The sequence below is a fragment of the Gossypium arboreum genome, chromosome 5, assembly GCF_025698485.1.
Source record: "Gossypium arboreum isolate Shixiya-1 chromosome 5, ASM2569848v2, whole genome shotgun sequence".
NCBI lineage: Eukaryota > Viridiplantae > Streptophyta > Magnoliopsida > Malvales > Malvaceae > Gossypium > Gossypium arboreum.
The window spans coordinates 23,769,681-23,791,070 of record NC_069074.1 but is presented as its reverse complement, the minus strand read 5'-3'; the positions used below and the strand labels follow the sequence as shown (position 1 = coordinate 23,791,070).

The window sequence follows — 21,390 nt, the reverse complement described above, 5'->3', positions numbered from 1 at the left end:
CCATTGTTTTCATTAAAATATTTGAACCGTCACATGGATATCTCTTAAACCTCACATTTCATACCAAAAGTTGTTTAGAATCATTAATATGAACCATCTTGCCTAGCTATGCTGTTGGGACACTTCTTATTCTTAACCTCAGCTGCTTCATTTCTTTTAACTTGTTTGGATTATTAAGTTTAGATATGAAAAAACTTACCTTATTGAATTTAATAGAAAAATTTTAATTATGTTAATAATTAGACTTAACTTTTTAATATGAAAAATAGAGGACTAAATTATTTGAAATAAAAGTAAATGGACTAAATTCTAAATATGGAAAAAGTAAGCAAAATTTAACCTAAAACTTAATAAATAATTAGGACTATTATTTAACACAAATATGATGGTAAAGTGTTAGTTGAATTTTGAGGGTACAAGGGATAAAACTTCAATAATTTGATACAAATAGAATTATGAACAAGGCTGTTTTATGATAAATCAAAAGAATAGAAAACATACTGTTTTGTAATTAGCTTTCAACAACAGAGAAACGAAAAATATGAGATACTATCAACCCAAAGTCGTACAATATCTAAACAACCCATTTGTATTTTCACAGTTGCTACAAATTTCACTTCTTTGAAAACCCAATTGCCAACACAAACATTCTGCCTTAGGCTTAGCCACCTTTGGTTTGGACTCAGCCGAGTTGGCTGAGTTGGTACTAAACCCAATCGAAAGCTCCAAATTTAACTCGTTCGGCCTGCTACTCGGTTGTTCTTCATCCGTAGTCATGCCACTGCTGGTACAGTTTCCTCCTTCAAGGGAATCTGACTTGGCCTTCACTTGAGACTCATCGTACTTGAAACTCAAAGATGGGGTTGCAGTTGTAATGGGTTTTATTTTAGGAACGGTGGGTGCGTTTCTAAAATCCAACTCGGTGGGTGTGGCTTTAGCTGTTCCATTTAGAGGACGATGAGATTGCGGATCGATCCCTCTGCTAACAAGCTTTCTCTTGATGTGGGTGTTCCAGTAGTTCTTGATCTCGTTATCTGTTCTTCCCGGTAACCTTCCTGCTATCAAAGACCATCTGCCATATATATATATATATATATATATATATATGTTCATTCAGTAACAAGTAAATCTAAAAAGCTGCAAATATATTAAAAGAAGAAGAAAACTGACTTGTTCCCAAGTAAACCGTGAAGTTTAATGATAAGTTCGTCCTCATCTTCAGTAAAATTGCCTCTTTTAAGATCAGGCCTTAAGTAGTTCATCCATCTTAACCTGCAACTCTTACCACATCTAAGTAGGCCGGCAGCTTTGGGAAGGGAACGCCAAGAACCTTCACCATGGACACGGATGTAATGAATGAGGCGTTGGTCTTCCTCTTTGGTCCAAGCACCTTTGTTGGTATGTGCTTTTTCACAACAGGGTGACCGTCCCATGAAATCTCTTGAATCAAAATATCTCAACTTGGGAATGGGATAAGTTCATAAGTCTGTGTTTCAAACGGAATGTAAATATTTAAATGGGGTTGGGCAAGATGGCGATGGGATTTGACCAAAGTTGGTAAGAAAAGAAAACCCCCCAAAGTGGTTAGTTAAAGATAGGGTTGGGATTTGGTAGGTAGGAGCTACTTTTTATGTCACAATTCATATTACTTTGTGCTTTTCTTTATTCAAAATCCAAAGGCTTCTTGGAATTCCAGGGTGATTTTAGGTCATGAACAGCATAGTGGTAAACTAATACTTGGTCAATCTTCTACACGCCACCTTATGTTTTCTCGTTAGGCTGATTTTTACCTGCAATCTTCGGTACTTGGTTAAAATCTACCATCAGTCCCTGTACTCTTTGTATTTTTTAAATTCAGTCCCTTTACTTTTTAGATTTTAAAATTCAAGTCTAATTGTTGACATAGTTAAAATTTTTGACTAATTATAACGTTATTTTTTAATTACATTACTATTAAGTGAATATTTTTATTATTTTAAAATGTCACACTAATAATTTTAACAATGTTAAAATAGTACACCTAAATTTTAAATTTTAAAAATAGAGCAACTAAATTTTTAATTTTCAGCTGAATTTTATGATTAAAAAGGAAAATAAACGGGTTTCACAATGAGATCACTTTTTCATTGAATTTTTTGGACCTGAGATTGGATTTAGGTAAAATCCATCCTCCTATACGTTGATAAAAAAAATCTATCAATTTTATAATTTTTTTATATTTTTAAAATATATATATATTTTTGTTTTTAGATGATGATTTTGTGTGGGCAAAAATAAAATTTAAAGTTGATGAGTTTTAGGTTGTCTAAATAGAAAAAAAAACATTTTCAAAGTTGATTAAGTGTAATAGTTAGGTACATTGTATTTAAAAAAAACGTATGTTTAAACTTTGGAAATAATATTATTAAGAGAGATAATCATGATTCTTAAACATGGACAATAAAACAAATATATTAGGTGACTTTGAATTAATCCCAAGGCCTTTTAAAGTGTTCAAAAATGTTTTTGAAGAACTTTTAAGGCTAGGTATTGATACTCCTACCAAAAAAAAAAAAAGGCTAAATATTGATACCAAATCATTAGGAATGGAACGAAAAGTTGGATACCTTTGAGTTAATCCCAAGAACTTTTAAAGTGTTAAAATCTACTGGGATTGAGATGGATTTGGGCCGGTAATGGGATCATGATCTAGGGGGTCAAAGTGGGCATTAGGATCACTCTCTAATATTTAAGTTAATAAAGGGTTCAAGGTTATGGAGAGAGTAACAAAATTGAATATGATAAGTATTGAACATGACCTAGAGAAATCCCGAAAGACCTTTTTATGCTCACCTCTGAGGCTTTGCATTATCTCTCACATGACAATTTTTTTAGCCTTGTGGCCAAAGGTGTCTCAAGATTGGTTTATCCTCCTATTTCGTTCATTTGTTCTTTTTGTCTCATTCTGACTATAAAATTATCTTACCCTGATTCTTTGTGGTGTTAAAAGTCTTTTTGCTCCCTTATTCTTAATATTTAATAGCTCCCTTTTGTTTTCTTCATATTTACTATGCATTAGATGTTTTATAATATATTTTGTAAACAATTTTACTTTTGGGCTTTATGATATAACATAACATATTATATATTGAAAATCTACGATTTAGTTAGTATCACAAGTTAATTGGATATCAATTCAATTGAAAAATAATTAAAAATTATTTTTTATAAAATAAATTATATTATTATAAAAGTATTTTTATATTTTTATATAAAATTGATAAAAAAAGAAAAGAAAAGAAAAACTCACCTTATCCTAATATACTATGATTTATAAACATTCAGAATTAGTATTACTACTGATGCTTCATTTTATTCTTATATAAATTATTAATAAAATTTTTATATAATTTTTTCACTCCCATGTATCATAATTTAATATATATATTTCTTCTATAAGCCTAATTGCCCTATGAATGTTGCATTTATTTCTCTTCTAGTTTATATATATATATATACACATTATTTCTATTCTAGTTGATAGTGAATAGTGATAGACAAATAGTTGACAATCCTTTTTTTTTTTTTTGAGTCTTTTATTAAAAGACTTCAAATAAAATAGATGTTAAAAAAATTTTCATGATAACAGAATAAGTCTCACCACTCAAATGCTATCGAATCAAAACTCGAAACTTTGAAAACAAAAAAAGCTATCAAATCAAAACTAGAATCCTTGAAAACAAAATCGAAGCTAGTAACACCATCCGTAAAGTAAAAGCAAGATCACATGAAGGGGCGCCCGAGGAGCAACACAAACATAATAATCATAAAAATTAGATCAAATTCAACGAAACAGAATAAGATGTGATTAGAATTGAAGGCACGTATCGTATTGTAAAAAAAAACAAGTGAGGGTGGAATAGCCCAATGGTCGAGGCAACAACTGCATGAGTTAAATATCGATCAAGCGACATTGCATCCTTTCTCTCCTTGGTGGCTAGTCTTAGAAAGAGATGAGAAAATAAGGTCTCACTTTTCGGCTTTGAAATCAAAGGCTTGATGTTGTTAAATTGGCTCATAACGCTTTTCCTTCAAACATGAGCATATTGTTTTTTAACCTTACCACATACAACCACATCATCACATCTAACGAATGGCTGGTTCATATCAATCAAAGATAGCACTTACAAGGGATAGCATACCATTATATAGCAAAAACATACCCTGATATTTAGTTCAACTCTCTCAAACAAATAATTAATAACCAACATTAACCGAGTCTGTAATTAAACCGATCAAACCACCAACCTCTTATTTAATTTCAATTAAATAAATTATTAAAAATTTATAAATATTAAAATATTAAAATAATAATAATATAATTAACTTTTTTTTCTTATTTTGATTCAACTGATTCGTGGGCTAACTAATTCTTTCCCTTACCCTAAACTGGTACACCCGAACGGCTTCATAGCTCTATATCATTCTGTAACAACCAATCCCGGATCCAACCTAGTCCAGTTTTAACAACCTTGCAAATAAGTACCTAGTTTGGACGTGCATGCTCAGCTTGAGTTCGAGAAGGCTTAAACATGTAATGTGTTGTTCATCAGGTAAACTAATCAGATAACCATTAAGAAGGAAATTACTACCATCTATAAAAGGAAAGACAAAAGAGCAGAAATTGTTACTTATTGTGATAAAATATTCTGTACACATAGAACTAAAGAGAAAACTAACTACAGCCTTGAATTCAGTTTAATTCTGAAACAGTTTAATTTCACTTGATTTCGAGGCTTGAACAATTCATTTAATCACCCCCTTAACTTTTCACATGCAAAAAGAAAAAATAGTTAACAGCTTGTGCCACACAGCACCCACTGCTGGTAACTCACCAAAAATATAGCCAACCGCAAACCACTTAGCGTTTAGGACGCCAAATGGGAAAATGGAGCAGCAGATGGACTCTTTACACAAGCAAAAGTCCTCTTCTTTTGCCAAGGAATCTCAATTCAACATGTAATTACGAACTCCGGAGTGTGTCAACTCGATCAATGACATCCAATGCCTTGATCCGGTCAATATCAAAGTCGATGAAAGGAACTGAAGACAGCCTCCGAATAGGGAAGGGATCTTTCTTAGTTTCACTTGTAGGAGAGTGATTACTGCTTTTACTTAACCTATGGTGCTTGCTTAACCTAGTTTTTGCTGTGTCGAATTCCTGGCTCTTACTTATTCCAGGTGTGTTTTTCCTCTTACTAACATCTCGAAGCATCTCCTGATCTTCGACTGTCAACATTGGTGATGTAGGTTTCTGAGTTAGTTGAACCATCTTCTGATTAGGGGACCTAACTGGAGACTTAACAGGAGACCTGATTCCACCATTGCAAGTCCTCACTTGGGTAACAAGTTGGTGAAGCCACACTACCAAATCGAGAATATAAACTTCAGTTTTCTCCTTGTCCGCATGGTGTAGCGTTTCAATCCTGAGCAAGTCAGTTTGGCCAGCAGGTTTACGATTCACCTCAGACCTGAAAATTTTGTTCATAAAAGCTGAGCAACAAAAAGCATTAACTTCAAGTAAAGAAAAAATATACATAAATACAGATCTTACCCAGTATTTGCCCATTCTCCAACCCAGCCAAACCCATGATGAGCTCTAGTTGGAACAAATTGGTACAATAGAAACAAGGATCAGTAATTGGAAAATACACTTAGAAGAATAGAAACTAGTGGGCAACAGCTTCATTCTAAAAACTGCAGAGAAGGTATCCCAACCATGCCTTATGAACAGAAACAACAAAAAGTCTATCACAAAAATAGGGTACTGTAAGATGCTTACTTGGTTGTGTTAGTGGCAATAGGAACTAGCCACTGCAATGTTTTCTCCATTTCAGCTTTGATTTGTGGGACAGTTAGCTGAAAAGAAATTGGAGAATTTGTCAGTCGCATATTAGGAGTAAATATTCCCAACAATAAGCAACAGGGTAACGGAATCTTCGAACCAATATTAGTGTGAACAATAGATGAACAAGTAGGTAAGTAATATATCATGCATCAAGATTATCCAAATTAGCACCTCTTCTTTTATCTGAAATGACTGCAGTCTGGACCGCAAAGCAGACTTTACTGTAGGCGGTAGACCTTGATATAATGAATCCCTAGTATTAGGGGGCACAGAACTTGACCGAGACACCTGAGTACATTGAAAAATTAACTTATCAAAATCCCCCTCTTATTACTGAATATAAGAATAAATGTACCTCAAAATTTTTCCTATGATTTGAGAGGAAGGAACAGAAAAGGGGTTGCCTAAAACTCCAGTATCTCCCTATTTGACAACATTATGAGGTTCTTTGTAAAGTTCCACAAGAAAATCCCACAAAACTGGTTTAGAAGAAACAAAGAACATAGGGACTCTGACCAAGCTTACACATCATCCCCTCCATCATTGTTTTTCCAAGCCATGCTAAAAAAGGAAATTAATAATTCCCTAGCCACATTCCTCACCAATATTGAAAATTTCTTATTAATTAGCCAGTTTCAAAAGAAATATAGAGAAAACAGCTTCAAAAGAAAAAAGAAGTTGAATAGCTGAGCTTTCATTGTATAATCTATAGCATGTTAAACATTGTTCTGCGCATGGATTGAACTAAACAATATATTAGTTGGTGCCTATTCTGTTGAAATATGTATATATTTTAAATTTATTTAGGTAGATAAATCTTATTTGGATAGATAAGTTTTATTCATATTCTAGAAATATTTTTATTTTATCTTTTAGTAGTTTACTAGAATAAGGGAACTATTTTCTTTTTATGTTTTAGTAGTTTATTAGAATAAGGGAACTATTTTCCCAATTAGGATTAGGACTTTTTTTTCCTCTATTTAAGTTCAATTCTTTAGTTAATAAGAGAAGTACAATTTTATTCAAAGCTCTCTTGAAATCTTTCATGGCATCTGAGCTAGGTTAAAATCTCTAGTAACATCATGGTTAAAACAGCCTTCACTGGAGATAAGAGATCCAGCAATCAAACAGAGGAAAAAAGTTCTACAGTTGAAACAACTACCGAGAGTACAATGACTCAAGGGACAGAGGCGTCTCACCTTTCTTTTCAACTGACATCTCACAAGTTGAATGGCAAGAATTATCTGGAATGGTCGCAATCCGTAAAATTAGCAATTGATGGGCGCGGCAAGCTAGGTCATTTAAATGGAGAAGTTGAGCAACCACAGGTGGGTGATCCAAAGATGAGCAAGTGGAGGTCAGAAAATTCTATGGTAATTATGCGGCTTATTAATTCCATGGAAGCTTCCATAGGTAAACCTTTTCTTTTTCTCCCAACTGCTAAAGATGTTTGGGACGCTGTGAAAGACACCTATTCAGATTTAGAAAACGCTTCACAGATTTTTGAGTTAAAAATAAAACTGTGGAAAGCTAGGCAAGGGGAAAAAGAAGTTACTCTTTATTATAATGAGATGATGTCTCTTTGGCAAGAACTGGATCAGTGTTATAATGATGAATGGGAGTGTCCCGGAGATGGTGTAAAAGCTATGAAAAAAGAAGAGAATGAAAAAGCTTATTTGTTTCTGGCTGGTTTAAATAAAGAATTTGATGAAGTGAGATCTCGGATCCTAGGGAAAAAACCGCTTCCAAAACTTCGTGAGATTTTTTCTGAGGTTAGAAGAGAGGAGACAAGGAGAAAAGTAATGTTAAAGCCAGGGTTTAAAGCTAATGATGATAATTCTGCTCTTGTAACTATTAAAAATAATGATGATAGTGAAAAAAAGAAAAAACCTTAGTGCGATCACTGCAAAAAATATTGGCACACTCGTGAAACGTGTTGGAAGCTCCATGGGAAACCGACAAATGGAAGGAAAAAGAATGGCAATGGTCGTAGTTCACAATCAGGGGATAGCAGAGCTTTCCAAACAACTAATGGAAATTATGAGGGCCAAAGTTCTCTGAAAGGGTCTACATTCACTAAGGAACAATTAGAGCATCTACACAAGTTTTTTCAATCACCACAATTTTGGATGAATTCTTCTATTCCTAACTCATCCTATAATCCTTCTTCCTCTTTTGCCCAATCAGGTACTGATTTTTCTGCTTTTTTCAAAGGTCAAGCCTTGTAAAACAAACACATGGATCGTTGATTCGGAGCTAGTGATCACATGACTAGCGGTCATTTTCTTTTTCAACTTACACACCTTGCGCAGAAACAAAAAGATCAAAGTAGCAGATGGGTCCTTCTCGGCAATAGCCGGAAAGGCAATCGTAAAATTTCATCTTTCTTGGTTTTACATGATGTTTTACATGTGCCAAATCTAGCTTGTAATCTCATATCGGTCAAGAATTATCCCATCCTCAAATTGTCATGTTATATTTGACTCCTCTATGTGTAAGTTTCGGACATGGTCTCGGGAGGATGATTGACAATGCTAAAGAATTTGGTGGAATTTACTTTCTTGAAGACGACCATCTAAGTCAACCAACAACTACTTTATGTTTAAATTCTGTTTCTGATTTTGATAAGGTTATGATTTGGCATTATAGGCTTGGACATCCTAATTTTTATTATTTAAGATATTTGTTACCTAATCTATTTAAAAATAAAAGTCCTTCTTCATATCATTGTGAATTTTGTGAATTGGCTAAACATCATCGGTCATTCTTTCCACCTCAAAGATAAAAAGCCTCCAAACCTTTTTCGTTAATTCATAGTGATGTTTGGGGACCTTCAAGAGTCTCGACTTTTTCAGGAAAACGTTGGTTTGTCACATTTATTGATGATCATACTCGACTTTGTTGGGTGTTTTTATTAAAAGATAAGTCCGAAGTTAAAAATGTGTTTCAGTCTTTTTATGCTATGGTGAAAACACAATTTGGTGTGAAAATAGAAGTATTTCAAACTAACAATGGTGGGGAATTTTTTAGCAACCAATTAGGCATTTTCTTAACCAAACATGGAATAGTCCACCAAAGTTCTTGTACAAATACACCACAACAAAATGGGATTGCAGAAAGAAAAAACCGACATCTTTTGGAAATAACTAGAGCCTTGATGTTCACTAGTCAAGTACCACGTTATCTTTGGGGCGAAGCCTTGTTAACAGCTACATATCTTATTAATAGAATGCCCAGTAAAATTCTAAATTATAGAACTCCTTTTAGTCTCTTTAAAGATAACTTTCCTAACTCTAAATTGATTACTGATTTATCCTCCGAGTTTTTGGGTGTAGTGTTTTGTTCATCTTCACAACCAAGGTAAACTAGATCCTAGAGCAAAAAATGTGTCTTTGTTGGTTATGCTTCTAATAAAAGGGTTACAAATGTTATGATCAAATTGATAGGAAGATTATAGTTACCATGGATGTCACATTTGTTGAAACACAATCTTATTTTCATTCTAATCTTCAGGGAGGGAATTATACTAAAGAAGATTCTATAATTGATCAAGAAGAGACTAGGAATATACAACATAGGGATTCTAATAATGGGGAAGGCGAATTTATAATTAACACAAAAATTAATGATGTTAATGTTAATGAAAAGGAGGATGAAGGTGTAGAGTCTGATCATGAAAATAAAGAACAAACAAAGAAGTTAATTGTTTACTCAAGAAGAAATCGAAATCAAGAAAGTGGAATCCACCGATTCATCACCAAGAATCCGACCATAAGATCCTGTCAAAAGCCCAAGTAAAGCTCATAATCCACCAATGAATTTTCTGATTTAGATATTCCAATTGCCAAAAGAAAAGGTGCTAGAAATATTGTCAAATATCCCATGTCTAACTTTGTATCCTATAAAGCCTTATCTTTGACATTCTCAACCTTTGTTTCGTGTTTCGATACTGTCCAAATACCAAAAAATGTGAAAGCAGGTTCCTGAGTGGAAGGAGGCTATTTTAGAGGAGATGCGTGCTCTTGAAAAACAGTGCATGGGAAACAATGGAATTACACAGTAGGGAAAAAAAAAGAGGGTCAAATAGGTGTTCACAACCAAATTCAAACCAGATGGATCTTTAGATAGATACAAAGCCGGTTGGTAGCAAAAGGGTACACTCAAACATACGGATAGATTATCTTGAAACATTTGCTCCAATGGCCAAATTAAATTCCGTCAGAGTTCTTTTATCAATTGCTGTTAATCTTGATTGGTCTTTACAGACTAGATGTGAAGAATGCTTTCCTAAATGGAAAACTTGAAGAAGAAGTTTACATGGATCCTCCTCCGTGTTTTGAAGAAAATTTGAAACTCGAGTATGTAAACTCAAGAAATCTTTATACTGGTCTCAAGCAGTCTCCTCGAGCTTGGTTTGAACGATTCACTCAAGTTGTTAAAAAACAAGGTTATTCACAAGGGCAAGCTGATCACACAATGTTCTATCGACATTCACAAAAAGGTAGAATAGCTGTTATTATAGTTTATGTCGAAGATATCATTCTTACAGGAGATGATGTGGATGAAATAAGACGTCTCAAGGAGCATCTAGCATTGGAGTTTGAGATCAAAGACTTGGGTCCTTTGAAATACTTTCTTGGAATGGAAGTTGCTCGATCAAAGAAGGGTCTTGTGGTCTCTCAGAAAAATATGTGATTGATCTTTTAAAAGAGGCTGGGATGAGTGGTTGCCGCCCAGCTGACACACCAATTGATCCAAATGTAAAATTTGAAAATAAAGAAGGTCGATTAGTTGATAAAGGGTAGTACCAAAGATTAGTTGGTAAGCTAATTTACTTATCACATACAAGGCCAAACATAGCTTTTGCAGTAAGCTTAGTGAGTCAATTTATGCACTCCCCAATGGAGGAACATGAAGAAGCAGTGTTTTGAATTCTAAGATACTTGAAGAGTTCACCGGGAAAGGGCTTATTCTTCAAGAAATCCGAACAAAGAGGAATTGAAGCTTATACAGATGCAAATTCGGCAGGCTCAATAACAGACAGAAGATCTACATCAGGATACTGTACATTTGTTTAGGGAAACCTTGTCACTTGGCGAAGCAAAAAAACAAACTGTTGTAGCAAGAAGTAGTGCAGAGGCTGAGTTTAGATCAATGGCTCAAAGAATTTGTGAAATGGTGTGGTTAAAAAGAATTATGGAAGAGCTGAGGAAACCAATAACTTCACCAATGAAGTTGTACTGTGATAGCAAAGCTGCCATTAGCATTGCTCACAACCCAGTCCAACATGACAGAACTAAACATGTTGAGATTGATAGACACTTTATCAAGGAAAAGATTGAAGAAGGCCAAGTGTGCATGTCGTTTGTTCCTTCAAAACAACAGATTGCTGACATACTCACCAAAGGACTCTCTAAGACAAGCTTTGATTTTCTTGTAAGCAAGTTGGGCATGATTGATATATATGCACCAACTTGAGGGAGGGTGTTGAAATATGTATATATTTTAAATTTATTTAGGTAGATAAATCTTATTTGGATAGATAAGTTTTATTCATATTCTAGAAATATTTTATTTTATCTTTTAGTAGTTTACTAGAATAAGGAACTATTTTCTTTTTATGTTTTAGTAGTTTATTAGAATAAGGAACTATTTTCCCAATTAGGATTAGGACTTTTTTTTCCTCTATTTAAGTTCAATTCTTTAGTTAATAAGAGAAGTACAATTTTATTCAAAGCTCTTTTGAAATCTTTCATATTCATCATATGCCCTAAAGGATTATCTGCCTTGGGAAGGGGTAAAACAACCAAGTCCACATAAAAATAGGCTAGTGAGGGTAACCAGAACCACCTCTTAATTTCAGATAATAGTCGATGCACAATAACCAAATTGTAAGATGAATGTTATTTGTTTACTCATTATCTATTCTCTAATAACAATATTATGGTTGAGAAAGTTTCAGATGTCTTTATGATTAAAAAAAGGTCTTTCAATAGGTATAGAATCATCAAAATGCTTAGAAGATGCATAGTAGTCATTTATGAAAGTAAAGCAGCAAAAAGATATTCTTTAGTTTGGAGAAGAGAAAATTCTTATCTTTGCATGCGAAATATTGTAGAAGAGGAACAAATAGCTTAGTTGTTATACGTACAACACTAGCGTCTCTTATGTTTATAGCCATAAAGCTTGCAAAAGCAATTCATGATTTTCTTTTTGTTTCAGTTGGATCATGTAAAGCATCAAACCTAGAACCACTTGCTTATATGCACACCCTGAATATAAGGCTCACAAGTCCCCAAGAAGCTCTAAACAAATGTCTACGACAATATGTCCTCTCAAAATGACTGCTTAGAGATCAATCCAGTCATCCATTCTAAATCTTCAAAAAGTACAGAAGAGGTAAAGAAAAGCCATTATTAGGCAGAAAACCTTAAACTTACAAGGGTATCAATTTGAGTAATGATATTGGCATAGTGCAATGCAAGACCAGCAGATCCCAACTTCTTATGACTACTAACAGAAGCTTTAATAGGTTTATCACCACCTGCAAGGTCACAGACAAAAACCAATACCACTCCATAAATATAACAAATAGCAAGTGCTACGTTTTTAAGCATGATAGAAAATGTGCATGAGCAATAATGTTATGTATGCCATCTTAATACATGTAATCAACAAAAGAAGATAGCTTTCCTTGCACAACAAAAAGGAAATAACCTAATCTAGATCTAGCTTTGAATAGAAATTAAGTTCAACATTACCCATTCTCAAACTTAGAGGAAAGTAAGAATTTCCAATTACAAAAGAGAAATTATACTTGATTAAAACTTTGATAATTGCTCGAGTCACATCCTTGCTCAAGTTTTATAAACAAGTGCAACTACATATTTTAACCATCACAAATTCTACCATAAAGTAATACCATTTCCAGATGTTTCCAGTTCAATGTTTTAAATTCTTACCAGCACTGCCAAAGGCCTCATGAATATCTAAGTGCAAGAAATGAACAACATCTACAAGCTTCTCCATGACCTATGAACATAAGATATAAAACTTCATTCCAGAACAAATATATATTACCTTCAATAATAACAACTATATCTGCAAAAAGCTTGCATAGTTTAGACTCCAAATCCATGGAAAGGAAAAATGGATGAGGAACACTAACAGTCATTTAGGAGCTCATACTGAAAAGAAAATGGATAGAAATTTACTAACTCGTACCTCTTCCAAAATCCTTGACCAAAGAGATTTTTTCTTCAAACTTCTCACATGCTTCTTTTGACTCTTTAATTCTGCTTTTAATATTGCTAGGCTGTCTCCTGCATGTAAAAATCAAAATTGTAGTACCATCATAAAATTAACCATACCCCATTAGATTACCAAGGAAGGAGGAAAAACTTGGTCGTAAAGCACCTTCAATCTTAAAAGAACTGAGACAGCAAATAATTGCCGAGAGTTTCACAGACAATATCCAGTTTGACTCAACCTAGGCCTCTGAAAACTAAGATATAAATCCCAGGCTGGGCAGTCAAAATATGGAATGTAGCATCCACCAATCTAAATATGAGAGGTCCAATAAATTCAAAATAAGTATGGGATGCACTCATAGAAATTGTGCAAACGAAATGTCACTAGAAAGCACTAACATACCCAAGGGCCATGAATAGGCTTAACAGCCTCTTAAAAATAAAACTGAATTGAACATATATTGGTTTGAATGGAAATACATAAAAAGAAATTGTTACTTTACATATCGGCAGTTTTTTTTTTTTGGTTCACGCATTGTTTTAATGAAGAAAACAAATTAGAAAGACCTAATTAATCCAGAAGTAAACAATGCCACAAAAAGGAAAAAATAAAATAAAGATCCAAGAAACAGGTTACCTCTTTGAACAGCAGTTGAATTATCCTCTTCCTGAAGCTTCCGTCGATAATCTTGTTCAAATCTGTCCAAGGCATGCAACTCATGATATAATTCCTGCAAAGAGAACAGTTCTCTCCTTAAATGATTAGATCAGTTATAAATTACCAATGAATTGTACCATTATTCATATGCCTTCTATCATAAGAAATGCATCAGAACAGCAAATTCGAAAGCAAGAAAATTTTCAGCACTCTCAGCTAATCTAAAACTCTGTACCATCAGCCGCTATAAATAGAATTTATATCCTCTTTTGTTCCTAGAGCCAATCAGCTTAAACTAACAATTCTCTAAGATGTCCTTAGAAAGTAACTATTCTCATAAAATATGCCTACATAGCAAATTATTCCCATTAGTGAATCATCAACGAAAGAAGATAATTGGTTTTTCAACTTAAAAGTGCAGGGAGGCTAGAGATCTACGTCATACTTGACTTATGCATTAAAACTGGGGGAAAAAAGTGTTAGTATTAAGAGATGATACAGATTTCTTTCATACTTCAAAAAAATAAAGCACTATACCATTGTCACAGTAAACTTTAAAGAGGAAAAACTGCCCTATGAGACAAAGAACTGCATTAAAGTGCAAAAATAAAGAAGCAATTTGTCCTTAAAAGTTCCAAGGTAAAAAATGTAGGTCGATCATTCCTTTCTAAAAGCTTGAGAATCAAGCCTTACTGGATTTGGATTGAACACTATTCTACCATCCTTGAATAAACCACCAACGTTTGAGGTCAAAATTTCTCTCACCCACTATGAATTATCCAATATAGGTAATAATAAGAAAAGCAGCAAAAACAGAATTTCAGAAGTGGGTGCAAAATATGGGAGCAACAAAAGTGTTATATAAGGAGAAGAGAGGATGATATCAAGCCAATGGAAATTAGTGTCATTGGCAAATCACTCTTACAAAGTTCCGTAACAAAGCCATGAATCAACAAATAATTGGAATAGGTAGCAAGTTTTATGAATGTTGCAACAGTAGGAATGCCCACGACTTATTCTAGAGCCTCAACAGTGTTAAACATATTGCAAGATTGATTCACATGCTAAAATGCAATAGAACAAAACAGCATCATCATTACTTAAAATATTGTAATAGATAATTTAAGAAAGAAATTACCGAAGCCTTACAAAAGAAAAAACCAACAGAGAGAATATTTAAAAAAAAAAAAAACTTTGCCGCATGGATTTGTAGTTCAGACAAAGTCTCCAAATATAAAGGGAAAAAAAATAATGCAATAGATAATTTAAGAAGAAAATTTCTGAAGCCTTGCAGGATAAAGAATAAACAGAAATAAAATATTTGCCATATGGATTTATGGTTCATACAACGTCTCCAAACATAAAGGGAAAAAAGAAATATTTTCTCTACTGCTTAGGAAAAAATGGAATGTAAATTTCGGTTTTAAACAATTTAATCTTACACTGCAACTTCTAAGAGCAGCTTTCTCAGAATAATCGTAGGAACTGATACTTACAGCTGTATACTGAACATAAGACATCAATTGTTGCATTATTGCCTCTGCTTCGTCCTTCAATTGCTTCTCAGGTGTAAGCTCAGAACCCAACCTAAATATTACAAAAGACGCAGCATGAAAGATTTTAGAATCTTGCACTAATGTCATAAATAACACTTAAAAAAGTGCAACAAGCTGGAAAATTACTTTTCAAAATAACGATCCAAATTATGCCACTGAGGATCTTTACAACGGTTGCCAAAACGTACCACCTCTCCAGAAAAAACTTTTAACTCTTCCCTGTTGGAAATGGATAACAAAAAATGTTCAAAACTTTCACATTCTTTGAAATTTAACCACCATTAGAGAGGATCTTAACAAACTGTATAACAACAAAATCATTTTCAAAGCAACATGGCATTTATTATCCACCTCTTATCAGCAGCTGCAATTCTCAGGAGTTCATCCATATCTCTTGATATCAAATTTTGCACTCCTTCTGATGAAAGGACCACCTCTTTTAAATGTCTGATGTTCTCCTTAGAAAGTGATTGCATCAGATTGGCACCTTTAACGATCGTATTTGCAACTTCAAAAGCTAGAATTGCTATTTTATTCCCTTTTGTTGTTACCCCTGAGGTAAAGCCACTGCTGAGGTTCAAATTTGTCATGCTACTACCAAGGGTGTCCAAAACTTCCACAGCCTTTCCAAGCCCAGCAGTACCAGCTCTACCTAAAAGAGAGCCAACCTCAGAAACCTGCAAAACGAAAGCAACAAATGGATTGTTTCAAAAATCGTGACGTGTGTTTGGTAGACGATATCAAATAAATTTTCTGCAATCTGCAACCCAATAAAAGAAACAAAATGACAATAGTAGAACAAGAAGTATCTTTCTCTGCTCCAATTTAGTAGGCAGATTACTATAACCAGTGAATATACTGCAAGAATTCACACTCCACAGTATTATAGTAACAGACCAATAATCATCAACCTGACTTCTCCCTACAAACATGAAATTCGGAAAAGCAGCAAATTTGTTCATAAAAAACAAAATCTCAATCATGATATGAGTTTGGCCCATGGTTCAGAGGCGACCTGCTACAATTCTAATGGTTTCTAGCATATTTCTCTTCCCACCCCAACAATCTCAGTACTAGCAAATAAAACGATCTTAGACATTTCCATGATTAAACATAAAAGATTCCATCAGTTCTTAACATATTTAAGAAACAATGGAAGTTATCATGATTGCCAATATCCTGGTCTGTTATGTTATAGAAAAAGATTAAAGCTTGGGCATTTGCCGAAAAGCTTGACTTCTATCATGAAACACAAAATTTTCATGGATTTACATCATATTATCCATTTCTTTCAGTCATTAAGGTTAGAAATATCTCCATTAAAGTGTAACAGTTAGTAAAAAGATCTCATTGATACAATCCACAGTTAGGTAGAGAAGCACGAGTTAATGCCAGTAAAAAGGACATTAGAAAACCTGAACTGTAGTTTGTTAATATGACAAAAACATAATGAGTTTCACAGCATCAAGTGTCGGACATCTTTCATCAAAGAAGTCATTAAGCAATTATATTTTAATTTGTACTCCAAAGTAACCATATGGCCGTGTGGCTTTCATATAATCACAGGTTGTAAATGTACCCCAACCCCAACCCCACCTCCACCCCCCAAAAAAAAAAAAAGAAAATATAAAGATAAAATATAATAAAAACTTAAGCTTCTTTGACGAATAACATGCATCAATACAGCAACAATAACAAAAATAATATGTAACCAGACAAGGGGGCACAATGCACACTCTAGGCACTCAAACCCTTGTATTGCCTGGTATGCAAAGCACAGAAAAAGAGCTTGCTTAAGGGTGTACATGAGACACTAGTGCTCACAAGCTACTCAAGTTTAACTCGAAAAAAAACTCTAACTCAATTTAGTAATATTGAGCCGAGCTCAAGCAGCTCGAGCTATCGGTCGAGCCAAATTTGAGCTTAGAAATAGTCAGCTCAAACAGCTAGAGAGCCTTATTGAGGTTTTCATTTTTAGTATATATTTTAAATATTTTTATATTATTAAATTACATTAATTCCCTTGGTATATATTATTAACCCTAAGGATAATTAACGAGCCAAGCTCGGACTCGAACTTGAATACGTACAAGCATAATCAAGCTCAAGTTCAAGCATGAATATGAAAATTGATAAATGAGCTTAATTTAGTTTGAGTAGCTCGATTATATCTCAAGCCAAGCTCAAGCTTAAGAGTAGACATTCGATTAAGTTGGACTTGAGTATCGAGCTCCAAATTTCGAGTCGAGCTCAAGCCTGCCCATATTTGGGCTCGGTTCGGCTTGGCTTAATTACACCCCTAGGCTCGCCTAAGTAAAAGCACAATAAGCATATTTTTATTCCTTTCGTATGTGTCTTTGTGTGTATATATGAAATATATAATTATTATAACAATAACTCTACAAGTGCTCCAGTTTTTTTATAAAATTCTTCTTTTTCTTTTGTAGGCCAATAAGCACCATTTCTTTAGATATCATGTCTGTTGAAGAATACTCAACTAAGAAGTAGGAAGTTCCATATTATCCTGTTTCTTACTGATGACACTACACCTAATGAAAAAAGTTTAAAATAAAATAATTAAAGAGAACTTCAATCGAGTTCTTTCTTTTTTCATGCGCATATGCCCATCACCTTATTAAAAAAAAGGCACTAGGTGGATCAGGTGTGCACTTGATCAAATGCACCTTGCCCTTGAGGCACTTTTGTTGTTTGGCGCTAAGGAGCACACCTAGAGAACAGTGTGCAATAATAGATCTACAAGGAAAAATATAATAGAATTAAGTCACAGCACTGCAAGAGTTGCAACATAAACTTAGCTTGTCTCATTAATATCATTGTAAAGCAACTTTACATCATCTCAATCAGTGCACATATGCATAATTGAAAAGGAAACAAACAACTTTCATACCCTTGATCGTACAAATTCCAAAATTGGTAATACTTTCATAGTTACAAGCTTCTTCCTAAACAAAAGTAAATGGGAAAAAAAAAATCACTTTGCCTCAGTGAAATCTAGAGATAGCGCACTCTGATCATATACAGAAATTAGACATAAGCACCTAGATAAGGTTCACTAAGCGGTATATATAATAGAGAAAACAAGAAGCAACAGACATACATTCTTACAGCTACTGTGGTCTTACAAGAAGTTTCCAAAAGGCATGCATTTCAACTTTCACCCTTGGCTGAGGATAGCTAGCTTTCAGACAACATGATACAGCACAATAAAACAGCATCTGCTAATTACCTAGTAACTTCTCTTGGTCTTTAATTTACATAACTAATTTCACCTTTAGCGCATTCTATGTTGTCACAAATTGTACTCAGCTAGTTTCAAAAGTCAAAGCCTATCCTCGGTCCTATATCTAGCAAAAAGATTATTGACCAAGAGATGGGAGGAAAACAGACAGCCTATTTAACCACAAGTGACTATGCCATTTATCATCTTGGAAAGACAGAGCCCATTTATATGGCTTTGACTAAAGAGGAGTTTATTTAACACACAAATGAAAGCTCTAGGAATTAGGCCGTAAACCCCTTTTATTCATCATGCAAACACACTCTAGAGAACAAGAGCAGTTGACAACGAAAAGATAACCTCCCAGGCCCATCTACTCAAGAATATAAACCTTTACATCCTTTTGCAATTGGTCAACACCTTCTGCATCGATATCCTTCCAAGTGAAAAAATCTGTGACTAAATGGACTGCAGACAACAATAGCCAGACCTAGTCCAGCATCTCTAAGCCCTCACATAAGTATAAAGCAATCTAAGAAAAGAGTCTATGCTGATACAATATAAGCAACTATGGAGAAAACAGAAAATTCGAACTAAATTTTGTATGGGAACAAGTAGAATTTGAGCTTACTTTTGCTGCAGTAACCTGCTTAGATTTTGTTGATCTCGATTTATCTGATAACACCCTTGACAATCGAGGAATTCCATCATTGATATCATCTGCACTTGTCCAATATGGAGCTGTACTGATCTCTGGGAAGGAGAACGGTTCTCCAGACACCTTGTCTGCATTATCCTCAGATGGAGGGGGATTTGATTTGGCGTTTATCTTAGCAGGAAGTTCACGGGTCTGAAAAACTAATCCAGTCCTTTGACCAATATGGCCATTAACATGTGGGAAGCCTCCACTGGGAGCATTATCTACAGTGGATCTCCTCGAGCAAAGCCCACCCATTTGTGCTAATCACGAGAAATTTTTATACTTCAGTATTGATTGAAATTTGCCATAAAAGGCCAAGAACCTCAAGTATGTACAAGAACAAACACTGCTTCCTTATTTTTATCAAAGCAGTGATACAATGTAAATCAAAGCTGCTAACTTCCCACAAAACTAATAGGGCCCCTAGCTACTTATTGAATCAAAGCAGTCTAAACCTAAAGATGACCCATGTCCCAGCAAAGCATTCAGAGTACCAATTTTCATTCATACTTAAGCTCCAGTCCATTAACACCAAGTCTCACCAAACTGTAAAACAGCAAAAACAGAGGCAAACTCATCAATAAAAATTCCAAATAAAGCAGTGAAGAATGAACAAAACCTAGCTCAAAGCATCTAAAATAAACATGCAAAACCGAACTTAGGAACATAACAAGTAAAATGATTTTGGCCGTGCTGACTAAAACAAAGAATCCCCAGAATGGATCCAAATACCCATTAGCAAAAATAATCAGAACTCTGAGATCAAAAAAATCGTTCAATATAACCAAAAACAATAAAAGATAAGCTTACCAGATGGGGAGATAGACAAAGGGTTGGATCTGAGAAGATAGGAAAATCAAAAGGTATGCCGGGCTCTATTGTTCACTAACGAACAAACAGATAGGAAAATGAAAAGGTTTGCCGGGTTCTATTGTTCACTAACCAATAAACAGACCAATTTTACCAGAGAAGAGAGAGAGTAAAGTACAAGGGTCTTTTTTTTTCAACGACGGTGATGTTAAGATGAAGAGATCAGTAACAACAGCAAAAACAAGGGAAGATCCTAGATAAGATGTATGTTTAAATTAAAATGAGAAAGTTAGAGAATGAGAAGACTTCAGTTCCGAAGGGGTGTGTCAGAGTTTGAATCAGAGGCAGCTGCCTTCCATCTCAGCTTCTCTCGTCGCTGTTAATGCCAAACAAACAAATAGTCTCTCTTTTTCTCAATCATAGAAAGAAAAGTGAATAATATAAGAGAGTAATTGAGGAATCGGTCAAAGCAAAATCTCTCTCTTATGAAAAACAAAATAAAAATAAAAAACACATTTTATTAGTTTTCTTAGGGAAAAAACATCAGCAGCTTATTTTTCCCTTATTATTTTTTTATATTTGAACTTAGGATAAATTATCCTATTAGAATCTCCAAATTTAGATCATTCTCGTTTTCATTAAAAAAATTTTGATCAATTTGATTACTTCACTGTTAAATTTAGAATAATCTCATTTCTTTTTAATTTCTTTTTCTTTAATTTTTGTTCTTTTTATTTTTTCCTTACTTTTTTTTCATTTTCTAACCTAAAAACCTTAGCCATGGCATTTCTTTTGTGATCATTGTTGTTAAACATGGTCCTGATAATGAACGACATCGAGGGATGCTTCTTCTTTCTCCTTATTTTCCCTATTTTCGTTCTTCTTTCTCCTCCTTACTTATGGCTTCCACTTCTCATCATCATTATCATAATCATCCAACACTTTTTTGGTGTCAAGCTATCAATCTAGAAACCACTAAAGTGAAACTCAAAGTCTCCTATTTGAATCTAAAAGGTTAGATTTATCAAAAAACCCTAAAAATTGTGAAGTCACTCTCAAAACTTTAGAATGTTCATGCTAAGATCTCCTAACCCCTCTATTTATATGGCCTAATTTTGAGATGTCTTTCTACTTTTGAGCTCTTCGGGGGTGGTTCAATGGAAATAACAACATCTTTAAAGGGAGGTAGTGGCTAGGGTTTCTAGTTTAAAATGGAAAAGAACAAAAGAATAAGAGATAGAAAAAACAAGTGAAAAAATGAATTAAAAATAGATTTAACGGTTGAATGACT

At 34.1% G+C, this 21,390-nt stretch overlaps 2 protein-coding genes across 2 annotated transcripts; both read right to left on the bottom strand.

Moving 5' to 3' along the window:
- Positions 1-453: 453 nt before the first annotated feature.
- LOC108478223 (transcription repressor MYB6-like) lies at positions 454-1,653 on the bottom strand. The gene is made up of 2 exons (XM_017780655.2): positions 1,171-1,653; positions 454-1,072 (listed from the first exon to the last, which is right to left on the bottom strand). Exons 1-2 carry the CDS (start codon positions 1,431-1,433, stop codon positions 553-555), a joined length of 783 nt encoding a protein of 260 aa, XP_017636144.1. The 5' UTR covers positions 1,434-1,653; the 3' UTR covers positions 454-552.
- Positions 1,654-4,637: 2,984 nt separating this feature from the next.
- On the bottom strand, positions 4,638-21,257 carry LOC108479342 (protein PSK SIMULATOR 1-like). The gene is made up of 13 exons (XM_017781883.2): positions 20,100-21,257; positions 19,221-19,835; positions 15,703-16,028; positions 15,478-15,570; positions 15,292-15,382; positions 13,775-13,868; positions 13,112-13,209; positions 12,850-12,919; positions 12,328-12,431; positions 6,059-6,175; positions 5,822-5,898; positions 5,594-5,638; positions 4,638-5,510 (listed from the first exon to the last, which is right to left on the bottom strand). Exons 2-13 carry the CDS (start codon positions 19,542-19,544, stop codon positions 5,003-5,005), a joined length of 1,947 nt encoding a protein of 648 aa, XP_017637372.1. The 5' UTR covers positions 19,545-19,835; positions 20,100-21,257; the 3' UTR covers positions 4,638-5,002.
- Positions 21,258-21,390: the final 133 nt, after the last annotated feature.